Consider the following 27,592-nt stretch of genomic DNA (forward strand, 5'->3'; position numbering starts at 1 on the left):
CCTGCTGGAATGAGAACTGTGTCGGTGTAGCAGGACATCGAAATGAGATGGTGAATGGAGGAAATAAGGAGTATCAATCACCCAAAGTTAAGTAACCCTTCTAGTTATAGCAGACTGATACTGGCCAGTTAGGTATGTTGTAATTGGATAGGTTAGGTTATGAGTGATCCAGCTACATCAAGTGACCACCAGAGAGTATCTGGTAAGTGGAGAGATTATGTACAAGTGTTTTTCCTTGATGGATATATCCATGTGTAACCTACCCCCCCCCCTTCATTCAGTTACACTAATATAATCTATACAGTCCACAATTAATTAGTAGCACCGTACTTGTGGGTGCTATCCAATCCGTACTGGTCTCGGATAGATATGGATAAGATTGTGAGGTCGAAGGGACCACCTGCCGTGACCAGGGGTGGTTAAGTTTTCTCACATGTCTACATGGGGTGACTATGGTAAACAACATGGTTGTCTCCCAATGAGATTACTTGTATGTATATAATGTTGAGGTACATACAGGTAATCACCCCTAGAAAATTTTCCACACAAACAGTTGTTTATTTCCCAGAAATCTGGCATAAAAAACATGGTCGTAAGTCGAGTGGTCGTATGTCGAGCAGGTTGTAAGTCAGATGGAAGGTGTACATATTTTAAGGTAAGTAATGAGGGTACTGTATGTGTATTTTACCACTTTGGGCTACTTACACCTACCAGCTACCTACACCTACAGCTTCCTACAAATACTGTTCACCTCTCACCCTACATTAAGACTACAAATTTTTAAAGGTAATTAATGAATGTGCTATGTATTTTATATTTTTTTGTTTTTAATGCCTAGTTCTACTGTTAGCTTAATATATGTTAGTGTAAACTTGTTATTTGGTATTTGTATGAATTTATATGTGAAAAAAATAGTGTTCTGCTTTCCGGCGATGTCTGCTTTCTGGCGGTAACCTGGAACCTAACCAGCCGTATAAGTGGGGCCCTACTTTATATTAGAAAATAAATACTTCTTTGCATACTCCAAATTATGATAATGTGTTAATATAAAACTGTAATAACTTACCACTGCTATAGTCTTCCCAGGCTCTACAATAAAGGAGACATTGTTTAAGATTGGCCTTTCAGGAGTATAAGAGAATGATACATTCTTAAATACTATTCGGCCTCGAGGCACCAACAGTTCCTGGGCACCTTTCTGGAAAGGACAGCTCAAGTAAGAAAATATATAAATTTCTCTAAAATTACCTGAAAATTAACTAATGTTGATGCAGATACTATAGATAAAAAGCACAGTAGTATCATACTGTGATGCTTTCAGTAAGACTGAATGAAAAATATATTTATTCATAAAACTAGCTGGTTTGATATTTAACAAAATTAGCATATATCAGACTATAATAAAAAAATCAAAATACATGTATATATATATATGCATGAAGAAGACACATGTGCAATGCATGTGATGCATATATTTAAGGGACTTTTTCCTCACCAGAAATTTCTCAGTCCAATGGCCTGAAGAAATTTCTCATGAATGAAAAGTCCTTATATAAAAGTCCCCCAAATGTTGCACATGTCATCTCTTTTCATTTGTCAGTACTACTAACCTTGTGACATACAAAATCAAAATAACTTTGCTGGGAATACGATATGCTGAATTATAAGGTAAATACAAACTTAACTTTCAACATCTAATGTTAAAGTAATCTGAACTTGCTTACTACTGTACTGATATATCTTAATCATTTACAATTAACCCTTTGACTGTCATGACCCCAAATCCTAAAGTGTCTCTCTGTGTCGCAAAATTTAAAAAAAAAATATTATTTTTTCTCATGAAATGATAGAGTATCTCTTCCTGATGGTAATGGCACCAAAAGCACAAAATCTGATGGAAAACTTATGGAATTACGCTCTCACAAATTTAGTGATCTCGGCGATGTTTACGCATCGGTGAGTTCTCTCAATTTGAGCCCTATTTTCAGCCAATTCTATTCTTTGAGTCAACCAAACTCATAGCTATTTCTTTAGAACTCCATTTGTTCTATTGATTAAGTACAAGAAACTGCCCATTTACCGATTTCAACTACTTAATAAAGAGGTCAGAAATTGGCAATTTGGCCAATTTCACACAAATTAAAAAAAGATGCCAATTTCAAAATAGAGGCCAGAATAAACAATGCAGACATTCCTGGCACTAAAATAACATTTTCTCTGTTTATTAGTCATATCTCCAAGCCCCTCTTATATTACTCTTGCTTTCTATTTTGAATTTTTATTCACACAAGAAATAGAAGATTTACTGTTATGCATACTGCATTATTGTAATAATTATATAAATAATGTCAACCCATTCATGACAGTGTATTAGAATGGCTAGTTGGACACTTATTGAAAGGTGACGTCATTTGTTTACTCTTGAACATCAGCAAAAAATCGAACATTTCCACTATTTTGAGCTCAATTTCAAGGTCCTTTTCATCGTGAAACTAATCAAAATCATCTCTATTTCTGTAACATGCCTTCCATTCTATCAAATGAGACCAAGAAAACGAGAATACAACCATAAATACCATATGAAAATACACCTCAAAGTCGGCATTTTAATCCAAAAACAGTGTCAGTTTTTTTCTCATTATGCACTGTGTGCTACAGAATTTCTTTTATACCTCACACACTGACCACACAGACCCATTCTCTCACATGCAGCCCTACCAGCTTTCTCCCACTTGATCTGAATCCACTAGAATTTTGGCGTATTCATATGTCAAAAACACTGGCTTGTAAGACATATTTATACAACAAAGACAGCCAAAGGGTTAAGATAAAACTAATTATCAAAATGGATGATATACTGTATGGTATTAATAGATGAAATAAAAGAAACAGTACAATGTATCAAAGTAATGAATGATTGCTAGAAAAGCTTATACAACAAACTGTATTGTCTACCATTAAATGATTCTTATGGGTTTAGCACTTAGTCATGATTATAATAATTATAATAATACCATTAAATGACAAGAGTTTTTCTAGGCATTTCTAAGGCTACCAAACGAACAGTACTTAAGAGTCGTGTGTGTGCATTCATTTCATTCATGCACACAGCAACTCAATGAGCGACTATCTATAGAAAGTGGTAATACTGAGGAAGTAAAGAATAAAAAATTAATGTATAAGACAAGTGAATCACTAAAGAAATGTGTGAGTGGCTAACAAAAAACATAAACCAATCTTGGTGCATGGTGAAAACATGGAAAATCAATCATGATTCTTATTCTTATATTCTTGGGAGATCACCAAACCCATAAGCATTATAAAGCAGCTGGGGAATAAGAGGCAATCAGGTTTGATATAAGGAAAAAAAGAGGACAGTCCCAAACAAAAGTTCTTCACCAACATCAAAATGCCCTCTCCTTCCCACTGAAGAAAAAAAGGCCAACAAATAGGGGCAGAAAAGCAGACAGCTCTGCATATTAAGTATTTTACCAAGGCATAAGTATTATTTTGACTGAAATTAATGTAAGAGGAAAAAAATTAAATATAAAAAAATGCACTAACCTTATCAATCACTTCTTGTTTCTCATTCAAAAGGTCAAACATATTTTCCATATCAATAAAGTTCTGCTGAATCATACGGTAGTATGTGCCAAACCAGTTAAGTGGAGTATATAACTGCATGATATATGTTGAGAAGAGAACATAATCACCAACTGTTAAACCTTTGTTATAGGCGACCATCCATGCTGCAAGCATGGACCCAGCCAGCAAGCCTCCATTAATTACCAAGTTTTGTATTGTATTAAGCAAGCAGAGAGACCCATTAGATTTCCATTCCTCTACCTGTAAAGAAGAAACAATAATTTTAGTGGAATGCCTAATTTCTCAAAAAGAAGCTTAAAAATAACAAGTGACTGAGATTTTAAATACAGTAATACTGTAATTTGAAAACTATTATATAGTAAATTATAAAATACAGAATACATTTTGGGTGACTTAAAAATGAAGAGACACCTTCACCATCACTCCATCACTGTCTTGCCAGAGGAGCATAGAGATCACAGTTCAGATGCCCCTCCTAAGTGCAATATTCCTACCTCTCCTTCAGAGTGCAGGTAGTGTACTTCCTGCTTCCAGAACTTCCCACTTCCACTTCCCACTTCCAGGGCAACCAGCCAGCTGACCTAAATTCCTTCATAAATGTTACCTTGTTCACACTCCAACAGCATGTCGAGTTATGACAACCACTTACTTCTATCTAACATGCTCACACATCCTTTTCTAGGATGACCCCTATACTAAATTCCCTCCATTAAAGATTTATATACCCACCAAGTCATCCTATTTTGCTCCATCTCTCTAAATATCCAAACCACCTCAATAACCCCTCCTGAGCCCTCTGGATAAATACTTTTAGTAATCCCACATCTCTTTCTAATCTCCTAACTAGGAAATTTTCTGCATAACATTCACACCACACACTGCCCTCAGATTTGATATCCCTACTGCCTCCAGCCTCCTCAGGGTGTGGGGTAGATTAAAGAATCCAGCAGAATTTGTGGATGTAGGAAAAAAAAGGAGTGATTAGTGGACTGACAAGGTAAAGAGAGTGGTAAGGGAGAATAAGCTAGTATATGAGAGGTTTTTATAAATCAGAAGCACTGTAAAGAGGGTGGAGTATATGGAAAGTAAAAGAGAGGTTAAGTGAGTGGTGAGGGGAGTGTAAAAGAAGAGCAAATGAGAAAGTTGGTGAGGTTTTATCAACAAATTTTGTTGAAAATAAGAAAAAGTTTTGCAATGAGATTAATAAGTTGAGGAAGCCTAGGGAATGCATGGACTTAACAGTTATAAACAAAAGAGGGGAGTTATAAGATGGAGAAATGGAAGTATTGGGAAGATGGAGAATATTTTGAGGAGCTGTTAAATGCTGATGAAGAGAGAGGGAGGCAGTGATTTCATGCCTTGAGCAGTGATGCTAACATCTTTTAGGAGTGAGGAAGAGCAGGATGTGAATGTGAAGGAGGTGCAAAGAGCAATGGGTAGAATGAAAGGTGGTAAAGCAGCTGGGACTGTTGTAATATGGACAAAAATGATAAAAAACAGGTGAGAATATACTTCTAGAGTGGTTGGTGCATTTATTCAATAAATGTATAAAAGGGGGAAGGTACCTTGGGATTGGTAAAAGAGCATACACAGTTCTGGTGTATAAAGGAAAAGGGGGATAAAAGAGAATGTAAGAATTACAGGGAAAGAAGCCTGCTGATTATACCAGGGAAAGTGCATGGTAGAGTTATTATTGAAAGAAATGAAGGCAAGACAGAGAGCAGGATCGCAGATAAACAAGGTTTTAGGAAGGGTAGGGATGTGTAGACCAAGTGTTCACAATGATGCATATAAGTAAACAATATTTAGATAAAAATAAGGAAGTTTTCTTTGCATTTATGGATTTAGAAAAAGCATAAGATAGAACATAAGAAAGAAGGAACACTGCAACAGGCCTACTGGCCCATGCAAGGCAGGTAAAATTCTCCTACCGCTTAAGCCAACACCCTAACCTAGTCAGGTCAGGTCACATTCACTTAAGGAAGGAGCACAGCATATGACTTAGTAGCACAAGCTAGTCAAGTCCAACTCACACTCACCTACACTCACTCATATATTTATCTAACCTATTTTTAAAACTACACAACGTCTTAGCGTCTATGAGTACTCGGGAGTTTGTTCCACTCATCCACAACTCTATTACCAAACCAGTGCTTTCCTATATCCTTCCTGAATCTGAATTTTTCCAACTTAAAGGCACTGCTGCTAGATATTTTTAGCATGCTATATACATCCCCTTTATTTATTCCTGTTTTCCATTTATACACCTCAATCATTTATTATTATTTTATTATTATTTTATTATCACACCGGCCGATTCCCACCAAGGCAGGGTGGCCCGAAAAAGAAAAACTTTCACCATCATTCACTCCATCACTGTCTTGCCAGAAGGGTGCTTTACACTACAGTTTTTAAACTGCAACATTAACACCCCTCCTTCAGAGTGCAGGCACTGTACTTCCCATCTCCAGGACTCAAGTCCGGCCTGCCGGTTTCCCTGAATCCCTTCATAAATGTTACTTTGCTCACACTCCAACAGCACGTCAAGTATTAAAAACCATTTGTCTCCATTCACTCCTATCAAACACGCTCACGCATGCCTGCTGGAAGTCCAAGCCCCTCGCACACAAAACCTCCTTTACCCCCTCCCTCCAACCCTTCCTAGGCCGACCCCTACCCCGCCTTCCTTCCACTCCAGACTGATACACTCTTGAAGTCATTCTGTTTCGCTCCATTCTCTCTACATGTCCGAACCACCTCAACAACCCTTCCTCAGCCCTCTGGACAACAGTTTTGGTAATCCCGCACCTCCTCCTAACTTCCAAACTACGAATTCTCTGCATTATATTCACACCACACATTGCCCTCAGACATGACATCTCCACTGCCTCCAGCCTTCTCCTCGCTGCAACATTCATCACCCACGCTTCACACCCATATAAGAGCGTTGGTAAAACTATACTCTCATACATTCCCCTCTTTGCCTCCAAGGACAAAGTTCTTTGTCTCCACAGACTCCTAAGTGCACCACTCACTCTTTTTCCCTCATCAATTCTATGATTCACCTCATCTTTCATAGACCCATCTGCTGACACGTCCACTCCCAAATATCTGAATACGTTCACCTCCTCCATACTCTCTCCCTCCAATCTGATATTCAATCTTTCATCACCTAATCTTTTTGTTATCCTCATAACCTTACTCTTTCCTGTATTCACCTTTAATTTTCTTCTTTTGCACACCCTACCAAATTCATCCACCAATCTCTGCAACTTCTCTTCAGAATCTCCCAAGAGCACAGTGTCATCAGCAAAGAGCAGCTGTGACAACTCCCACTTTGTGTGTGATTCTTTATCTTTTAACTCCACGCCTCTTGCCAAGACCCTCGCATTTACTTCTCTTACAACCCCATCTATAAATATATTAAACAACCACGGTGACATCACACATCCTTGTCTAAGGCCTACTTTTACTGGGAAAAAATTTCCCTCTTTCCTACATACTCTAACTTGAGCCTCACTATCCTCGTAAAAACTCTTCACTGCTTTCAGTAACCTACCTCCTACACCATACACTTGCAACATCTGCCACATTGCCCCCCTATCCACCCTGTCATACGCCTTTTCCAAATCCATAAATGCCACAAAGACCTCTTTAGCCTTATCTAAATACTGTTCACTTATATGTTTCACTGTAAACACCTGGTCCACACACCCCCTACCTTTCCTAAAGCCTCCTTGTTCATCTGCTATCCTATTCTCCGTCTTACTCTTAATTCTTTCAATTATAACTCTACCATACACTTTACCAGGTACACTCAACAGACTTATCCCCCTATAATTTTTGCACTCTCTTTTATCCCCTTTGCCTTTATACAAAGGAACTATGCATGCTCTCTGCCAATCCCTAGGTACCTTACCTTCTTCCATACATTTATTAAATAATTGCACCAACCACTCCAAAACTATATCCCCACCTGCTTTTAACATTTCTATCTTTATCCCATCAATCCCGGCTGCCTTACCCCCTTTCATTTTACCTACTGCCTCACGAACTTCCCCCACACTCACAACTGGCTCTTCCTCACTCCTACAAGATGTTATTCCTCCTTGCCCTATACACGAAATCACAGCTTCCCTATCTTCATCAACATTTAACAATTCCTCAAAATATTCCTTCCATCTTCCCAATACCTCTAACTCTCCATTTAATAACTCTCCTCTCCTATTTTTAACTGACAAATCCATTTGTTCTCTAGGCTTTCTTAACTTGTTAATCTCACTCCAAAACTTTTTCTTATTTTCAACAAAATTTGTTGATAACATCTCACCCACTCTCTCATTTGCTCTCTTTTTACATTGCTTCACCACTCTCTTAACTTCTCTCTTTTTCTCCATATACTCTTCCCTCCTTGCATCACTTCTACTTTGTAAAAACTTCTCATATGCTAACTTTTTCTCCCTTACTACTCTCTTTACATCATCATTCCACCAATCGCTCCTCTTCCCTCCTGCACCCACTTTCCTGTAACCACAAACTTCTGCTGAACACTCTAACACTACATTTTTAAACCTACCCCATACCTCTTCGACCCCATTGCCTATGCTCTCATTAGCCCATCTATCCTCCAATAGCTGTTTATATCTTACCCTAACTGCCTCCTCTTTTAGTTTATAAACCTTCACCTCTCTCTTCCCTGATGCTTCTATTCTCCTTGTATCCCATCTACCTTTTACTCTCAGTGTAGCTACAACTAGAAAGTGATCTGATATATCTGTGGCCCCTCTATAAACATGTACATCCTGAAGTCTACTCAACAGTCTTTTATCTACCAATACATAATCCAACAAACTACTGTCATTTCGCCCTACATCATATCGTGTATACTTATTTATCCTCTTTTTCTTAAAATATGTATTACCTATAACTAAACCCCTTTCTATACAAAGTTCAATCAAAGGGCTCCCATTATCATTTACACCTGGCACCCCAAACTTACCTACCACACCCTCTCTAAAAGTTTCTCCTACTTTAGCATTCAAGTCCCCTACCACAATTACTCTCTCACTTGGTTCAAAGGCTCCTATACATTCACTTAACATCTCCCAAAATCTCTCTCTCTCCTCTGCATTCCTCTCTTCTCCAGGTGCATACACGCTTATTATGACCCACTTCTCGCATCCAACCTTTACTTTAATCCACATAATTCTTGAATTTACACATTCATATTCTCTTTTCTCCTTCCATAACTGATCATTTAACATTACTGCTACCCCTTCCTTTGCTCTAACTCTCTCAGATACTCCAGATTTAATCCCATTTATTTCCCCCTAATTCTATGCCTTTCTAGAGAGTGCAGATTCAGGGCCCTCAGTCTATCCTCGCAGAGAAAATTTCTGATACATGGGATCAACTTTGTCATTTTCCAGTGTATTTATATCCATTCAGTAATACGGTGACCAGAACTGTGCGGTATAATCTAAATGAGGCCTAACCAAAGATATATAGTGTTGAAGAACAACCTGAGGACTTCTATTATTTATACTTCTTGATATGAAGCCAAGGATTCTGTTAGCTTTATTGCAAACACTTATGCACTGTTGTCATGGTTTCTGATTACTACTAACCAGAACTTCTATATCCTTTTTGCAATCAGTAATATTATGATCTACATTATTTAGTTTGTATGTGGCATGGTTATTTTCCTGTCCAACATTCAGAACTTTGCATTTGCCTATATTCAACTACATCTGCCACTTCTCCGACTACTGCATCAGTCTATTCAAATCATCGTGGAGTGTTCTAATGTCCTCATTAGAATGAATTGGATGGCCTATTTTGGTGTCATCAGCAAATCTGCTTAGGGATAGGGAAGCAATGTGACAGATGTTGCAAATATTTGGCATAAGTGGTAGGTTACTGAAAGCAGTTAAGAGTTTTAATGAGGGCAGTGAGGCTCAGGTTAGGATATGTAGAAGAGGGAGATTATTTTCCAGTAAAAGTAGGATTTAGACAGGGATGTGTGATGTCACCATGGTTGTTTAACATATTTATAGATGGGATTGTAAAAGAAGTAAATGCTAGTGTGTTAGGGAGAGGTGAGGGATTAAAATGTTCTTTCAATGTACCAGCTGTATCCCACTGAGATAGGGTGGCACAAAAGGAAAAATGAAAGTTTCTCCTTTTAAATTTAATAATATATACAGGAGAAGGGGTTACTAACCCCTTGCTCCCGGCATTTTAGTCGCCTCTTACGACATGCATGGCTTACGGAGGGAGAATTCTGTTCCACTTCCCCATGGAGATAAGAGGAAATAAACAAGAACTAGAAAGAAAATAGAAGAAAACCCAGAGGGGTATGTATATATATGCTTGTACATGTATGTGTAGTGTGACCTAAGTGTAAGTAGAAGTAGCAAGATGTACCTGAAATCTTGCATGTTTATGAGACAGAAAAAAAGAACACCAGCAATCCTCCTCCTTTCTTTCAACACACCGGCTGTATCCCACCGAGGAGGGGTGGCCCAAAAGGAAAAACGAAAGTTTCTCCTTTTACATTTAGTAATATATAAAGGAGAAGGGGTTACTAGCCCCTTGCTCCTGGCACTTTAGTCGCCTCTTACAACACGCATGGCTTACTGAGGAAGAATTCTGTTCCACTTCCCCATGGAGGTAAGAGGAAATAAACAAGAACAAGAACTAGTAAGAAAATAGAAGAAAACCCACCGGGGTGTGTATATATATGCTTGTACATGTATGTGTAGTGTGACCTAAGTGTAAGTAGAAGTAGCAAGACATACCTGAAACCTTGCATGTTTATGAGACAGAAAAATGGACACCAGCAATCCTACCATCATGTAAAACAATTACAGGCTTTTGTTTTACAGTCACTTGGCAGGCCGGATTAAAATGTATTGAACCTAATAAAAAGTGAGATTTGTCAGAATTGCTTTTTGCCATTGACACTGTGCTTTTGGGAGATACTGAAGAGAAGTTGCAAAGATTGATGGACGACTCTGGGAGGGTGTGTAAAAGAAGGAAACCTTAAGTAAATACAGTGGAGCCCCGCCTAACGATCTGCTCCCAACTCGACCAATTACGTAAGTGTATTTTTGTAAGTGCTCTTGTAGGTGTATTTTTGGGGGTCTGAAACGGACTAATCTAATTCACAATATTTCTTATGGGAACAAATTCGGTCTATAACAGCACCCAAACAGACTTCTGGATTGAAATAATATCGTTAGGCGGGGGTCCACTGTATAAGAAAGAGCAAGATGATGAGGTTATCAAAAAAATTTAGGTAATAAAAGATTGGATATCAGATTGGAAGGAGGAGTATGGAGAAAGTGAATGTGTTCATATATTTGGGTGGTGCACTGAGACATCTGTGGAGACAAAGAACATTATCCACAGAAGCAAAAAGGGTAATGTATGAGAGAATAGTGGTACCAACATTTTTACATGGGTGTGAAGCATAGGTTATGAATGTTGCAGCAAGGCAAGAGGCTAGAGGGAGTGTAAATGTCGTGTCTGAGGGCAATGTGTGGTGTAAAAATTATGCAGAGAATTCATAGTTTGGCAATTATAAGGAGGTGTGGGATTACTAAAAGTATTATTCAGAGAGCTGACATTACAGCCTTAAATCTGCACTACATGATTTTGACATCCTCCTTATCACCTTTTCTCTAATGTTTACCAAGTTTTTTCCCAACAAGTGTTAATATCTCACAGTAACGTTCTGTTATCGAATTCTTGCACTCTTTCTTATGTTTTACTAACTGACAGCAGTCTGCTTATAATTTATCATTTTCTTACTCTAGCTACCATTAAACAGCAGTCAGGCATATCTGTCACTCTCCTGCAATTTGTGTTTCTGTAAATACTGTGGCATCTGTAAGAACATTAGCTAAAATACAGAAAGAAAACTGTACAGGTCAGCCATCACTAATCCGGCATCATTGGGACTTGTAGTGTGCTGGATTAATGAGTTTGCTGGATTACAGAGTGGTTAGGTTAGAATACACTTAATTAACCTATCAACACTTTCTGCTACATCTTCCTCATTTTCATCACTGCTTTCTCCTCCACTAGCTTGTTGCTGGGGATTTACAACCATCTGCACAATTTCTGAGTCAGTATAATAATGAAATTTGAGTCTGTAATGATCTGAGTCAGTATGATGATGAAATTATGCTAGGCAAAATTAGTGTCAGGTTACTGATGGAACCAGATAACTGATTGCCGGATTAGTGATGGCCCCTCTGTGTATGTGCCTAGTCAGTAATGAAGGCAACATGAAAATGCAAACAAAAATATCTGACCTGATAGTTTAATACAGACTGTTTATATCTGTTGATCTCATAATCTTCAGCACCATAGTATTTTACAGTTTCAAAATTAAGAAGAGAATCTACACCTCTTGATCGTTGTTCATTATCAGCAAGGTTCATATGACGTCGATACTTAGTCCTCCACTCTGTTAGTGCAATTGTGATAGCTGAAAAATAGAATGGACATCAAGACACTAATAGCTATGACAATTAATTTCACCTCAACATGAGGTGTTATAAAGTGATCCTTCAATTAGTAGCAAAAAATTGTAGCAGTACCTTATCAACTTTCAAAAAAAAAAAAAAAAAAATCCACAATTCTACAATGATTTACTGCATACCAAAAAAAGTAACAAAGATCCAATATATACAGAGTATAAATAACTCTAACAAATAAGATAGTGTAAGAACAAATAATACACATACAATTAATGAGAACAATAATAATAATAATACTATTACTATTCTTATTATTATTATTATTATTATTATTATTATTATTATTATTATTATTATTGTTATTATTATTATTGAACAAATAATACATATACAATTAATAACAACAACAACAATAATAATACTATTATTATTATTATTAATAGTAATAGTCACAGGATGGTAGTACCACCCAAGGAGGTACTACCATCCTGCCAAATGAGTGTGAAATGGAAACCTGTAATTGTTTTACACAAAACAGTGGAGCCTCGGCTTACGAATGCCCCACCATGCAAATTTTTTAGGATATGAAGTCACTCGATCGATTTTTTGCTTCTGGATACAAACGAAATTTCAGGATGTGAACTTCTCCCTCAAGGGAGGTTCCTTGGTGAGGGGCTCTTGATCTAGGGAATTGGATCTGTGCTACACTTCCCTAAATTAATAATAATAATAATAATAATAATAATAATAATAACAATAATAATAATAATAGTAATTATTATTGAAATAAATATGCACTAATAATAATAATACAGTGCAGCCGGCCTGTTGGCCCATACTAGGTAGGTCCTTCACAATCCATCCCACTAACAGAATATTTGCCCGACTCAATTTTCAATGCTACCCAAGCAATAAGCTTTGATAATTCTATTTACTCATGTGCAGGTCCCACTTACATCCCACTCCTCTCACTCACGTATTTATCCAACACAAATTTGAAACTACCCAAGATTTTAGCCTCAATAACCATACTAGGCAGATTGTTCCACTCAACAACATAAGAGCATAAGAAAGGAGGAACATCGCAGCAGGCCTGTTGGCCCATATCTGGCAGATCTTTCACAAATCCAGCCCACTAACAGAATAAAGGCTACCCAAGCAATAAGCTTTAATAATCCTCTTTGGTTTAGAAAGACACGTAAGCAAACACTATGACATATTTATTAGAAAATGCTTCGGTCCTGGGACCTTGATCACTTCTAACACACAGAGGTAGAAAGACATTATATATAGGCAGAGAGTGAAGTGTGAGTGGCGCATGGTGACCTGAAAAATGCCATGTTGGGATGAAGATGGGTAGACGATGAGATCATGACTCCTGTGTTGTTGGGTTGGTGGTGCTTAGCCTGCTTAACCCTTTCAGGGTCCGTCCCGTAGATCTACGGCTTTACGTTCAGGGTCCAAACCGTAGATCTACGCCATGAGCTCAGCTCACTCTGATAAACTGTGAGTGGTACATTTGGGCCTAGATATGAGAGAATACATCTATGTGGTATGTGTGCACCACATAAAACAGATCCTGCAGCACACTGTGTATAATGAGAGAAAAAAAATGAAATCATGATTTTTCGATTAAAACAGCAACTTTACAGTGTTTTTTCGTATGTTTTTTATAGTTGTATTTGCGATTTCTTGGTCTCATTTGATAGAATGGAAGACATATTACAGAAATAGAGATGATTTTGATTGGTTTTAGCACTGGAAATGGCTTGAAACTGAGCTCAAAGTAGCAGAAATGTTAAATTTTTGCCGATATTCAAGAGTAAACAAACGACCTCACACGTCTAATACACGTCAGCTGGTGGGTCTAATATACATTCACAAATATGGTGATGATATTTATACAATTATTACAGTATTGCATAACAGTAAATCTTCTATTTTTTGGTGTGAATAAAAATTCATTATGTGAATAAAAAATCAAAATGGAATTTATTTGTAAAGCCTCAAAACATAACTAATGAACAGAGGAAATGTTAGTTTAGTGCCAGGAATGCCTACATTGTTCATTCTGGACCCTATTTTGAAATTGGAATATTTTGAACTTTGTGTTAAATTGGCCAAATTAACAATTTCCGATCACTTTACTTTGTAGTTGAAACAGTTGACTTGGCGATTTCTTGTGCTCAATCGATAGAATAGAAGTAATACTAGTGAAATAGCTAAGAATTTGGTTGATTGGAATAATGTAATTGGCCTAAAATGGGAGTCAAAGTCGGCAAAATCGCCGATTCGTAAATATCGCTGACACATCAAAATTCGCGAGAGCATAATTTCGTCAATTTTCCACCAAATTTCGTACTTTTTGTTTTATTACCTTCACAAAAAGATTCTCTACGATTTCATAAGAAAAAATAACAAATTTTTTTTTTGAAAATTCTTGGACACTGGTGCGTGACTCCAGATTTGGGCCTTGGACCCTGAAAGGGTTAAGTATCACGTATGCTAATGTTTTCGAAATTTTGTGGTTTCCAGTGTTATGTTCTACAGTGGACCCCCGGTATTCAATATTAATCCGTTCCTGAGAGCTCATCGAATACCAATAATATCGAAAACCGAATCAATTTTCCTCATAAGAAATAATGGAAATCAAATTAATCCGTGCAAGACACCCAAAAGTATGAAAAAAAAAATTTTTACTACATGAAATATTAAGTTTAATGCAATAGAATAATTACAATAACAATAAAATAATTGACACTTACCTTTAATGAAGATCTGGTGATGATTGATGGGATGGGAGGAGGGGAGAGGTGTTAGTGTTTAGAAGGGGAATCCCCTTCCATTAGGACTTGAGGTAGCAAGTCCTTTTCTGGGGTTACTTCCCTTCTTCTTTTAATGCCACTAGGACCAGCTTGAGAGTCACTGGACTTCTGTCGCACAACATAACTGGCAGCCTCACCATGCCTAATCACACTATGTATGCCACTACGATTCTTAAATCTTTCAAACCAACCTTTGCTGGCCTTAAATTCACTCACATCACCACTAGTTGCAGGCAATTTCTTTACCAAATCGTCATGCAACTGCCTAGCCTTTTCACAAATGATCACTGAGAGATGCTATCTCCTGCTATCTGTTTTTCATTTATCCACACCAGTAACAATCTCTCAACATTTTCTAACACTTGCGGTTGCTGTTTCGTAATCACAGTTGCGCCTTTTGCAAGAACAGCTTCCTTGATTGCTGTTTTCCTGGTCACTATAGTAGAGATGGTTGATTGGGGTTTATTAAACAACCTGACCAGCTCCGACACACGCACTCCACTTTCGTACTTTGCAATTATCTCTTTCTTCATTTCATGAGTCATTAGTGACTTTTTTCTCGAAGGGTTGGCACTAGAAGCTTTCTTGGGGCCCATGGTGACTTATTTTGCAGAAACAAGCACCAAACACAGTGATAATATGGATAATATGGAATGTATCGAATGTATCCTTAGATGCGCGCACACTGGTTGGCTTGTAAACACTAGCACACACAGAGCAGTTCAGGCCACATGTGGACAGGTCTCGTACGAATCATATCGAATACCGGGTTTTCAATCGAATACCGAGGAAAAATTTTTGCGTTAAAATGCATCGAAAACCGGATTTATCAAATACCGATGCCATCAAATACCAGGGGTCCACTGTATTGTGTCAGTGATGGCAATTAGTGAGGCTTCTAGGCACCATTGGCGTCTGAGGTCTGGTTCGGTGAGAACGAGTTGTGCCTCATTCCAGTTCATCAAATGCCCCGTGGAGTCTCTGTGGAGGACACAGGCATACCTTAAATCGTCTCTGTTACAGGCACTTCAATGCTCGTTCAGGCGGACCGCAAGATCTCTGCCTGTCTCACCTACATATTTCTTGGGACAGAATCCACAGGGGATGGTGTAGATGCCTGCTGTAGAAGTTAGAGGTGTGGGGCTGCGTTTCGTAGAGAGGTCTTTGATAGAAGATGTGTTTATGGTGGAAACATTGATGTTACTCATAGCAAGTGCCCGGTGAGTATTTGTGGCAACATCACCACATGGGTGCACTATGAACCGCTTAGAGGGCTGTTCCATGGGCTGTTTGTTGAGGACAGCTTGTGCCTTGAGTCTGCAATCTCAGATAAAGAAAGATGGAAACTGAAGATGTGTAAAGGCTTGTGTTATGTAAATACATTCTTCTTCAAGAAAACAAGGGCTGGAGATGCGAAGAGCTCTCAAGAAGAAGCCAATGAGGACTCCTCTTTTAGTGTGGGTGTCTTTGTGTGAATAAAAGTGTATAAGATTGTCCTTGTTGGTAGGTTTTCTATACACTTTGAAGAGAAGTTTGTTAATGTCGGGAGATCTGCACAGGAGAACGTCGAGGAAAGGAAGTTTGCCATCATTTTCAAGTTCAAGTGTAAACTTTATTCATGATTCGGCTGCATTGATCTTGTTGAGAAGGGCCTGGATATTGAGACATCTCGGATAGAAAACCAATATATCATCAACATATCTTAGCCAGGTAACAGTGCTGGGAAAGAGGGTGCTGAATTTCTCTGTCTCTAGGTTTTCTACGAAGACGTTGGCAAGCACAGCACTGAGCAGGCTGCCCATTGCCATCCCAAAGCATTGTTTGTAACAGTTGTCCTGATACTTGAAGAAGTTGAAATTACCACAAAGATCCACTAGACTGATGAAATCTAGAAGAGGTAAAGGGAAGTCATGGTTTTCAGTGAGCTTCTGTCTCAGAATGTTTATGGCAGCATCAGTAGGAACATTGGTAAAGAGGGCTGTGACAGCGAAGGAAGCCATGCTTTTGTTTTTAACATTCAGATTGGAAATTCGGGAGAGAAGGTCACCCGAGTGTTTGAGGTGGACGTGACTGATGGTGCCCAGAAGCGCTGAGAGGCATTGGCAAGGTGGCCGGCTAGTCTGTGTGGTGCACTCCCTATGCCCGAAGTGATAGGCCATAGTGGGATGCCAGGCTTGTGTGTCTTAGGAAGATCATACAGGTATGCTGGTTTCGGTTGACCTGGTAAAATTTTAAGTAGTTTTTTGCCTTGTTCTAATTTTCGTAAGGTGCTACAAGCCTTTTGAAGAAAAGTCTGGGTACTTTGAAGTAGCACTGATTCTGATACAGGCTGATATGTGTTGGCATCATCGAGAAGATTTAAAACTTTATTGTTGTAGTCGACAGTGTCGAGTAACACCACACCTCCTCCTTTGTCAGCGGTTGTAATGACGATATCATTGTTGTTAGCCAAGTCCCTGAGTGCTTGGATGTATCTTCTGGGAATGACCGGTCTTGAAGGCTCAGTAGCTGCAGCAGTGATAATTCCTTGAACAAAGCCTTTCCGAAACTCGGAGCCTCCAAAAGGCTGGTTCTTGGTTACCATATCCACCAGATGATGTTTCTTGTTGATGCCGGTAGTAAACTTTAGCCCTAGTCTGAGGGCTTCTGTCTCAGTGACGGTTAGTGTATAGGAAGATAAGTTATTTATGATTTCTGGTCGTCCCATTTCACTCCATTTGCTGTGGGAGCACAGGTCTTGTAGTTTTCGTGATAGCTTCAATTTCTGTTGGATGTTGGCAGTGGTTATTTGATTATGAAGACTATTAGCTTTGAGTAGGAGAGAAAGGTATTCTCTGTAGGCTATATCCATAGTGTGTTGCAGTGTCAGTGACAGCTGTCCAAGGTTCTATCACAGATAAAACCTTGAGTAGTTTCAAATTTAGGTTGGATAAATACATGAGTGAGAGGGGTTAGATTTGAGTGGGACTTGCATGTGAGTAAATAGGATTATTGGTATAAACCTTGGTAATAAATACCAACAAGTTGGTTTAGAAAGACATGTAAGCAAACACTATGAAATATTTATTAGAAAACATTTCGGTCCTGGGACCTTGATCACTTCTAACATACAGAGGTAGAAAGACATTATACATAGGTGAAGAGTGAGGTGTGAGTGGTGCATGGTGACCTGAAGAATGCCATGTTGGGATGGCATTCAAAAACATAAGTATACATGATACTTAAGCAGGCTAAGGACCACCAACTCAACAACACAGGAGTCACATGATCTCATCGTCTACCCATCCTCATCCCAACATGTCATTCTTCAGGTCACCATGTGCCACTCACACCTCACTCTCTGCCTATATATAATGTCTTTCTACCTCTGTATGTTAGAAGTGATCAAGATCCCAGGACTGAAACGTTTTCTAATAAATATGTCATAGTGTTTGCTTACGTGTCTTTCTAAACCAACTTGTCAGTATTTATTACCAAGGTTCATACCAATAATCCTATATACTAACATGCAAGTCCCACTCAAATCTAACCCCTCTCACTCATGTATTTATCCAACCTAAATTTGAAACTACCCAAGGTTTAATCTGTGATAGAACCTTGGACAGTTTTAAAAAAAGATTGGACAAATATATGAGTGGGAGGGGATGGGTATGACTGGTGTCGTGGGTATTTTTTTTTTTTATTAACACACTGGCCAATTTCCACCAAGGCAGGGTGGCCCAAAAAAGAAAAACTTTCACCATCATTCACTCCATCACTGTCTTGCCAGAAGGGTGCTTTACACTACAGTTTTTAAACTGCAACATTAACACCCCTCCTTCAGAGTGCAGGCACTGTACTTCCCATCTCCAGGACTCAAGTCCGGCCTGCCGGTTTCCCTGAATCCCTTCATAAATATTACTTTGCTCACACTCCAACAGCATGTCAAGTATTAAAAACCATTTGTCTCCATTCACTCCTATCAAACACGCTCATGCATGCCTGCTGGAAGTCCAAGCCCCTCGCACACAAAACCTCCTTTACCCCCTCCCTCCAACCTTTCCTAGACCGACCCCTACCTCGCCTTCCTTCCACTACAGACTGATACACTCTTGAAGTCATTCTGTTTCGCTCCATTCTCTCTACATGTCCGAACCACCTCAACAACCCTTCCTCAGCCCTCTGGACAACAGTTTTGGTAATCCCGCACCTCCTCCTAACCTCCAAACTATGAATTCTCTGCATTATATTCACACCACACATTGCCCTCAGACATGACATCTCCACTGCTTCCAGCCTTCTCCTCGCTGCAACATTCATCACCCATGCTTCACACCCATATAAGAGCATTGGTAAAACTATACTCTTATACATTCCCCTCTTTGCCTATAAGGACAAAGTTCTTTGTCTCCACAGACTCCCAAGTGCACCACTCACCCTTTTCCCCTCATCAATTCTATGATTCACCTCATCTTTCATAGACCCATCCACTGACACGTCCACTCCCAAATATCTGAATACATTCACCTCCTCCATACTCTCCCCTTCCAATCTGATATCCAATCTTCCATCACCTAATCTTTTTGTTATCCTCATAACCTTACTCTTTCCTGTATTCACTTTTAATTTTCTTCTTTTGCATACCCTACCAAATTCATCCACCAACCTCTGCAACTTCTCTTCAGAATCTCCCAAGAGCACAGTGTCATCAGCAAAGAGCAACTGTGACAACTCCCACTTTATGCGCGATTCTTTATCTTTTAACTCCACACCTCTTGCCAAGACCCTCGCATTTACTTCTCTTACAACCCCATCTATAAATATATTAAACAACCACGGTGACATCACACATCCTTGTCTAAGGCCTACTTTTACTGGGAAATAATCTCCCTCTTTCCTACATACTTTAACTTGAGCCTCACTATCCTCATAAAAACTCTTCACTGCTTTCAGTAACCTACCTCCTACACCATACCTGCAACATCTGCCACACTGCCTCCCTATCCACCCTGTCATACGCCTTTTCCAAATCCATAAATGCCACAAAAACCTCTTCAGCCTTATCTAAATACTGTTCACTTATATGTTTCACTGTAAACACCTGGTCCACACACCCGCTACCTTTCCTAAAGCCTCCTTGTTCATCTGCTATCCTATTCTCCGTCTTACTCTTAATTCTTTCAATAATAACTCTACCATACACTTTACCAGGTATACTCAGCAGACTTATCCCCCTATAATTTTTGCACTCCCTTTTGTCCCCTTTGCCTTTATACAAAGGAACTATGCATGCTCTCTGCCAATCCCTAGGTACCTTACCCTCTTCCATACATTTATTAAATAATTGCACCAACCACTCCAAAACTATATCCCCACCTGCTTTTAACATTTCTATCTTTATCCCATCAATCTCGGCTGCCTTACCCCCTTTCATTTTACCTACTGCCTCACGAACTTCCCCCACACTCACAACTGGCTCTTCCTCACTCCTACAAGATGTTATTCCTCCTTGCCCTATACACAAAATCACAGCTTCCCTATCTTCATCAACATTTAACAATTCCTCAAAATATTCCTTCCATCTTCCCAGTACCTCTAACTCTTCATTTAATAACTCTCCTCTTCTATTTTTAACTGACAAATCCATTTGTTCTCTAGGCTTCCTTAACTTGTTAATCTCACTCCAAAACTTTTTCTTATTTTCAACAAAATTTGTTGATAACATCTCACCCACTCTCTCATTTGCTCTCTTTTTACATTGCTTCACCACTCTCTTAACCTCTCTCTTTTTCTCCATATACTCTTCCCTCCTTGCATCACTTCTACTTTGTAAAAACTTCTCATATGCTAACTTTTTCTCCCTTACTACTCTCTTTACACCATCATTCCACCAATCACTCCTCTTTCCTCCCGCACCCACTTCCCTGTAACCACAAACTTCTGCTGAACACTCTAACACTACATTTTTAAACCTACCCCATACCTCTTCGACCCCATTGCCTATGCTCTCATTAGCCCATCTATCCTCCAATAGCTGTTTATATCTCACCCTAACTGCCTCCTCTTTTAGTTTATAAACCTTCACCTCTCTCTTCCCTGATGCTTCTATTCTCCTTGTATCCCATTTACCTTTTACTCTCAGTGTAGCTACAACTAAAAAGTGATCTGATATATCTGTGGCCCCTCTATAAACATGTACATCCTGAAGTCTACTCAACAGTCTTTTATCTACCAATACATAATCCAACAAACTACTGTCATTTCACCCTACATCATATCTTGTATACTTATTTATCCTCTTTTTCTTAAAATATGTATTACCTATAACTAAACCCCTTTCTATACAAAGTTCAATCAAAGGGCTCCCATTATCATTTACACCTGGCACCCCAAACTTACCTACCACACCCTCTCTAAAAGTTTCTCCTACTTTAGCATTCAGGTCCCCTACCACAATTACTCTCTCACTTGGTTCAAAGGTTCCTATACATTCACTTAACACATCTGGGTACATAATAAAATTAGAAAGGAGGAACACTGCAGTAGGTCTGTTGGCCCATACTAGGCAAGTTCTTCACAGATCCAACCCACTAACAGAATAAACGTACCCAAGTAACAAGTGTTGACAATTCTATTTACTCATCTTGACTGTGTGCTAATGGAGTTACAGGAAGCTGACATCGAAGAAATGCTGAACGCTGACAATGATACACCTGTTGTGCATTCCTTGAATGATGTTCACGTGAAATTAGATGAATTGTGATATATAAATAAGCCATAGAGTTGATATTAGCATCATATTGAAGTATTTTGTCATGCCTCCTAAGAGCAGGAATGCCGCTGGAACGGATTAATGCCATTTCAATTAATTTAAATGAGGAAAATTGACTCAGCATACAAACAAATCGGGATACGAGGTCATGGAACGGATTAAATTCGTAAGCCGAGGTTCCACTGTAGTAGGATTGCTGGTGTATTTTTGTTCTCTCTTATAAACATGAAAGATATAAGGTACATCTTCTTACTTCTGCTTACATTTAGGGTCACACTACACATTCATGAGCACTTATATAAGTAATTGCATATTTTATATGTACTCTGATAATTATACAGTGGTACCTCAGTATACGTCCTTAATCCGTACCAGGACCTTGGATTTATGTACCACCTTGGACTTATACCAAACAGGATGTGTACCAAACAAATTTTTCCATAAGAAATATAAAGAAAACAAATAATCTGTTCCCATGAAAAAAAATCCTATTGTTATTGGCATATTATACATTGATGGGGTTGTATAAAGTAATTTAAACACTGCTTAATACTAAAATATGTACATAATTTAAACACTGCTTAATACTAAAATACATACATAAATACAAAAGAATTGGATGAAATAAATGCAAATTTATCTTTACTTCACTTTGCTAATAGTACATAATAATAATAACTCTTGGGCACATTAAATGTCTTATTTTACGTCAATATAGACATTTTCATTAATCCATCTATGATATTTTCTTCAAAATTATCTAAGAAACACATTACACAGCATATAAACAAGATATGTTTATATGCTATGGAGGTGTGGTTGCCGGGCAGAAGGAAAACATTACTTAATACTAATAATAATCACTCTTGGACACTTTAAATGTCTTATTTTACATTAATATAGACATTTTTCATTAATCCGTCTATGATATTTTCTTCAAATTATATAAGAAACACGTTACATATATACAAACATGCTATGGAGGTGTTGTTGCCAGGTGGAGGGAAAACATTACATAATACTAATAATAATCACTCTTGGGCACATTAATATTTCTCATTTTACGTTAATATAGACTTTTAGCATGAGTCATATTCCAAACAAAGGTCGTATACCAAGAAAAAATTTTCTCATCCAAACAGGATGTACAGTGGACCCTCAGGTAACGATGTCATCGGATAATAAAAAAATCAGACAGCGATACATTTTTTGCGTCAAAATACAGTGGACCCTCAGGTAACGATGTCATCGGATAATAAAAAAATCAGACAGCGATACATTTTTGCGTCAAAATACAGTGGACCCCCGGTTCACGATATTAATCCATACCTGAGAGCTCATCGTAAACCAAAATTATCGGAAAGCGAATCAATTTTCCCCATAAGAAATATAATGGAAATCAAATTAATCCGTGTAAGACACCCAAAAGTATGAAAAAAAAAACTTTTACCACATGAAATATTAAGTTTAATGCAATAGAATAATTACAATAACAATAGAATAATTGACACTTGCCTTTAATGAAGATCTGGTGATGATTGATGGAATGGGAGGAGGGGAGAGTATTGAACCTATTGTTTAGAAGGGGAATCCCCTTCCATTAGGACTTGAGGTAGCAAGTCCTTTTCCGGGGTTACTTCCTTTCTTCTTTTAATGCCACTAGGACCAGCTTGAGAGTCACTGGACTTCTGTCGCACAACATATCTGTCCACAGAGCTCTGTACCTCCCGTTCCTTTACGATTTGTCTAAAATGGGCCACAACATTGTCATTGTAAGTCACCAGCACGGCTTGCAATAGCTGTGTTAGGGTGATTTTCATCCATAAAGGTTTGCAGTTCAACCCACTTTGCACACATTTCCTTAATCTTTGAAGTAGGCACAATGGATTCCACAACTGGCATAGGCTTCTCAGGGTTAGCCCCAAGCTCTTCAAAATCTTTCTTAATTTCCATACTAATTCTCACCCTTTTTACCACAGGGTTGGCACTAGAAGCTTTCTTGGGGACCATGGTGACTTATTTTGCAGAAACAAGCACCAAAAACAGTGATAATATTGATAATATATAATGTACCGAATGTATCCTTAGATGCGCGCATGCTGGCTGGCTTGTAAACACTGGCACACATGGGGCAGTTCAGGCCACATGTGGACACGTCTCGTACAAATTGCATCGCATACCGGGTTTTGTAACAGGAACCGAGGCAAATTTTTGGCGATATAATGCATCGGCTACCGGATTTATCGGATACCGATAGCATCACGAACCAGGGGTCCACTGTATTGGCTCGGTTACCAAAAAAGAACTCAATTAAGGACATTCCTCCCTAAAGTATCTGTGCGGCCTGAGTCACCCAGCCACTCCATGTACAGCCAGTATGCCATTGTTTACAAGCCAGTGAGGACGATTCCATGCATACATACAATATATTTTGTATTATTCCAGTGCTTTTAGTGCCTGTAACCAGTCAACTAACACCAGGTGAACAGGAAAAAATGCCTGGAACTAGTGCTCATATAGGTGAATTTAAGGCCAGCAAAGGTTGGTTTGAGAGATTTAAGAATCGTAGTGGCATACACAGTGTGATAAGCCATGGTGAAGCTGAAAAATTCCAGCCCCAACAAGTGTTCAATTGTGACGAAACAGGCCTGTTCTGGAAGAAAATGCTAAACAGGACCTACATTACTCAGGAGGAAAAGGCACTCCCAGGACACAAGCCTGTGAAAGACAGGCTAACTCTCATGTTTTGTAGTAATGCTAGTAGGGATTGCCAAGTGAAGCCTTTACTGGTGTATCACTCTGAAAATACCAGAGTGTTCAAGAAAAGCAGTGTCTCATCACTCATCAATACTCTTCAATAAAGGTAAGTGTCATTTTAACATTTATTTATGTAGTTATTGTGCATGTCTCATTGTTTTCTTTGTAGGGAAATGTATATTTCATGACTTTTTTTTTTAATACAGTAAGGCCCCGCTTTACGGCGTTTCGCCTTACGGCGTTCTGCTAATACAGCGATGTCAAATTATGACCAAAATTTGCTATACGGCAAGCGGTCTTTCAAATACGGCGGCCCCCACCCGGTTTGTTTACATTTTACGTGACCACATCTATTATGTCAGGAAACTTTCCAAAATTTCAAGTGTTTTAAGTTACTGCATATTTTATACGTACTCCGATAATTATACTTATGTGTACCTGTACCTAAGTATACTTACACACTGTGCTGGTGTGCAGGTACACATTAAAATCGCTAAGAGTCTCTACTCATGACGCCCCAATACTACGTAATAATAATCACTCTTGGGCACACTAAATGTCTTATTTTACATCAATATAGGCATTTTCATTAATCCATCTATGATATTTTCCTCCAAATTATGCATGAAACCCATTACATAGCATATAAACATGATACTACACTCACAGAATAAAAATTGATGTAAATATGAGATTTGTTAACCAAGCAGCTGTGTAGGTAGTGTCGGAAGAATTACGTTTTCTCTAGTCAAACTGGGGGATAACTGTAGAAAAATATTCTTTTCGTATACCTTTACTCTATATATAACAATTCACGACCCTTGTGGGTTTAGTGCTTTTTATAATAATAATAATAATAATAATAATAATAATAATATAATATTATTATTATTATTATTAATATTAATAATAATGATATTATTATTATTATTATTATCTTCATTCGCTCTAAAAATGGTGTGTTGCTGTTTGTTTATTCTGAACTAACTTGTACAGCTTGTACATAATGTAAGAGTATTTGTATTGTGCGGTAATTATTATTATAATAAAAAAATATTGAGGTAAATGTTTTACAAACTCTTACAAACGTACGTGAATGAACTAAAAGTAGACACATATTAATACACATTTATTTCACCTGACCAAGTGATCGCCCACTACCTGTTCAGTTTGTGTTCTTACATTGTCTCAACTCTGTATCTCGTTCTCTCTCTCATTTACTCTTTCGTTAACTAGTTGGCTCTCATTGACGATGGCGTCTAAGGTTAGCTGTGATAAAAAGAGTAGTCGTAAGCCTCTTGCTTTAAGTGCCAAGTTAGAGGATGATGGTGCGCCATTCTGATTTTTTTCAATAAACACCCTGCCACTCACCTCTCACACATTAATATTAATATTTTAAGGTAAGTAATAAGTGTACTCTGTGTGTATCTTACCTTTTATTGTGTTTTTAATGCTTATTTCTATTGCTAACTTAATATAAGTTAGTGTAAACTTGTTGTCTGGCATTTATTGCACATTTTATGTGTGCTCTGATAATAATACTTGTGGACCTGTGTGGTAGCCGGGTGGAGGGACAACATTACGTTTTCTCTGCTCAGCCATTAGAGAAAACGTGTATGAATCTGCGTTTGGCCCAGCCACTCCCCCAGTCCGCTTTTGTTTACAATTTTCGGCATGAATTATTCATTACTTCTACCTTCGTTTATGATAGCATCTAAAGGTAGTTGTTAGAAATTATTAAATTCAGTGAACACAGTATGTCGATGTTAATAATATGGCTCTGGGCCACAGTGTAGGTAGCCGGTAGGTGTAGCCCAGGCGGGTTACACCTACTGGCTACCTACACTGACTTCCAGGAACAAATAAATACTACTCACCTCTCTTCCTATATTAAGACTACACATATTTTAAGGTAAATAATGAGTGTACTGTATGTGTATTTTACCTCTCTGGGATGTTTTAAATATCGTACACATGTATTAAGTATGAGACGGGGAGCCAGGGCTACCTACACCTGGGCTACCTGCACCTGACTTCCTACAAATAAGCATTACTCACCTCTCTCCCTACATTAAGATTACAAATACTTTAAGATAAGTAATGAATTTACTGTAATGTATTTTACTTTGTGTGTTTTTAATGCCTAGTTCTATTACTAACCTAATATAGTTTAGTGTAAACTTGTTGTCTGGCATTTATACGCATTTATAAATGGAAAAAAATGGCGTTCTGCCTTCCGGCGATGTCTGCTTTCCGGCGACAGCCTGGAACCTAACCCGCCATATAAGTGGGGCCCTACTATACATGTACTTTTGGCTGTCTGGAACAGATTAATTGGATTTACATTATTTCTTATGGGGAAAATTAATTTGACTAACGAAAATTTTGTCTAACGTTAAGCTCTCTGGAACGGATTAATATCGTTTTGTTGAGGGGCCACTATACTCGAAGATGTGGAGAGACTGTTGTTGGTGTGGATCAACGAGAAACATTTATCAGGAGATAGTGCTTCTCAGTCAATAATATGTGAAAAGGCAAGTTAGTTGCATGCAGATCTCATTAAGAAAATGCCTCCAAATTGTGCTCATATTGATGAATTTAAGGCCAACAAAGGCTAGTTTGAGAGATTTAAGAATCATAGTGGCATACACAGTGTGATAAGGCATGGTGAGGCTGCCAGTTCTGACAAAAAAGTGGCTGAAAAATATGTGCAGGACTTCAAGGGGTACATAGAGGCTGAAAAATTAAAACCCCAACAAGAGTTCAATTGTGATGAAACAGGCCTGTTTTGGAAGAAAATGCCAAACAGGACCTACATTATTCAGGAGGAAAAGGCACTCCCAGGACACAAACCTATGAAAGACAGGCTAAATCTCGTGTGTTGTAGTAATGCTAGTGGGGATTGCAAAGTGAAGCCTTTACTGGTGTATCACTCTGAAACTCCCAGAGTGTTCAAGAAAAACAGTGTTATCAAGACTAAATTGTGTGTGATGTGGAGAGCAAACAGTAAGGCATGGGTCACTAGGGGCATTTTCCTTGATTGGTTCTATGACGTGTTTGGCCCCAGTGTGAAAAATACCTCCTGGAAATTACATTGCCACTCCAGTGCCTCCTGTTAACGGACAATGCTCCTGCTCATCCTCAAGACTTGGAAGAGCAAATTG

At 38.4% G+C, this 27,592-nt stretch overlaps 1 protein-coding gene across 4 annotated transcripts in view; it reads right to left on the reverse strand.

Annotated features, from left to right (window-relative positions):
• Positions 1 to 27,592, reverse strand: part of Hmt-1 (ABC transporter ATP-binding protein/permease Hmt-1) — a 284,462-nt gene that overhangs the window by 63,118 nt on the left and 193,752 nt on the right. For all 4 annotated transcript variants that reach the window (XR_011393767.1, XM_070098648.1, XM_070098647.1 and 1 more), the window contains 3 exons: positions 11,928 to 12,103; positions 3,565 to 3,846; positions 1,067 to 1,198 (listed from right to left, as the gene is read on the reverse strand). Coding sequence is in view for 3 of the 4 variants with exons in the window: in XM_070098648.1 (XP_069954749.1) it covers positions 1,067 to 1,198; positions 3,565 to 3,846; positions 11,928 to 12,103 (590 nt within the window). In the remaining variant the exon portion in view is untranslated. The remainder of the gene's footprint in view (positions 1 to 1,066; positions 1,199 to 3,564; positions 3,847 to 11,927; positions 12,104 to 27,592) is intronic.

This window comes from Cherax quadricarinatus, chromosome 63 (assembly GCF_038502225.1).
Source record: "Cherax quadricarinatus isolate ZL_2023a chromosome 63, ASM3850222v1, whole genome shotgun sequence".
In the NCBI taxonomy this organism is placed as follows: Eukaryota; Metazoa; Arthropoda; class Malacostraca; order Decapoda; family Parastacidae; genus Cherax; species Cherax quadricarinatus.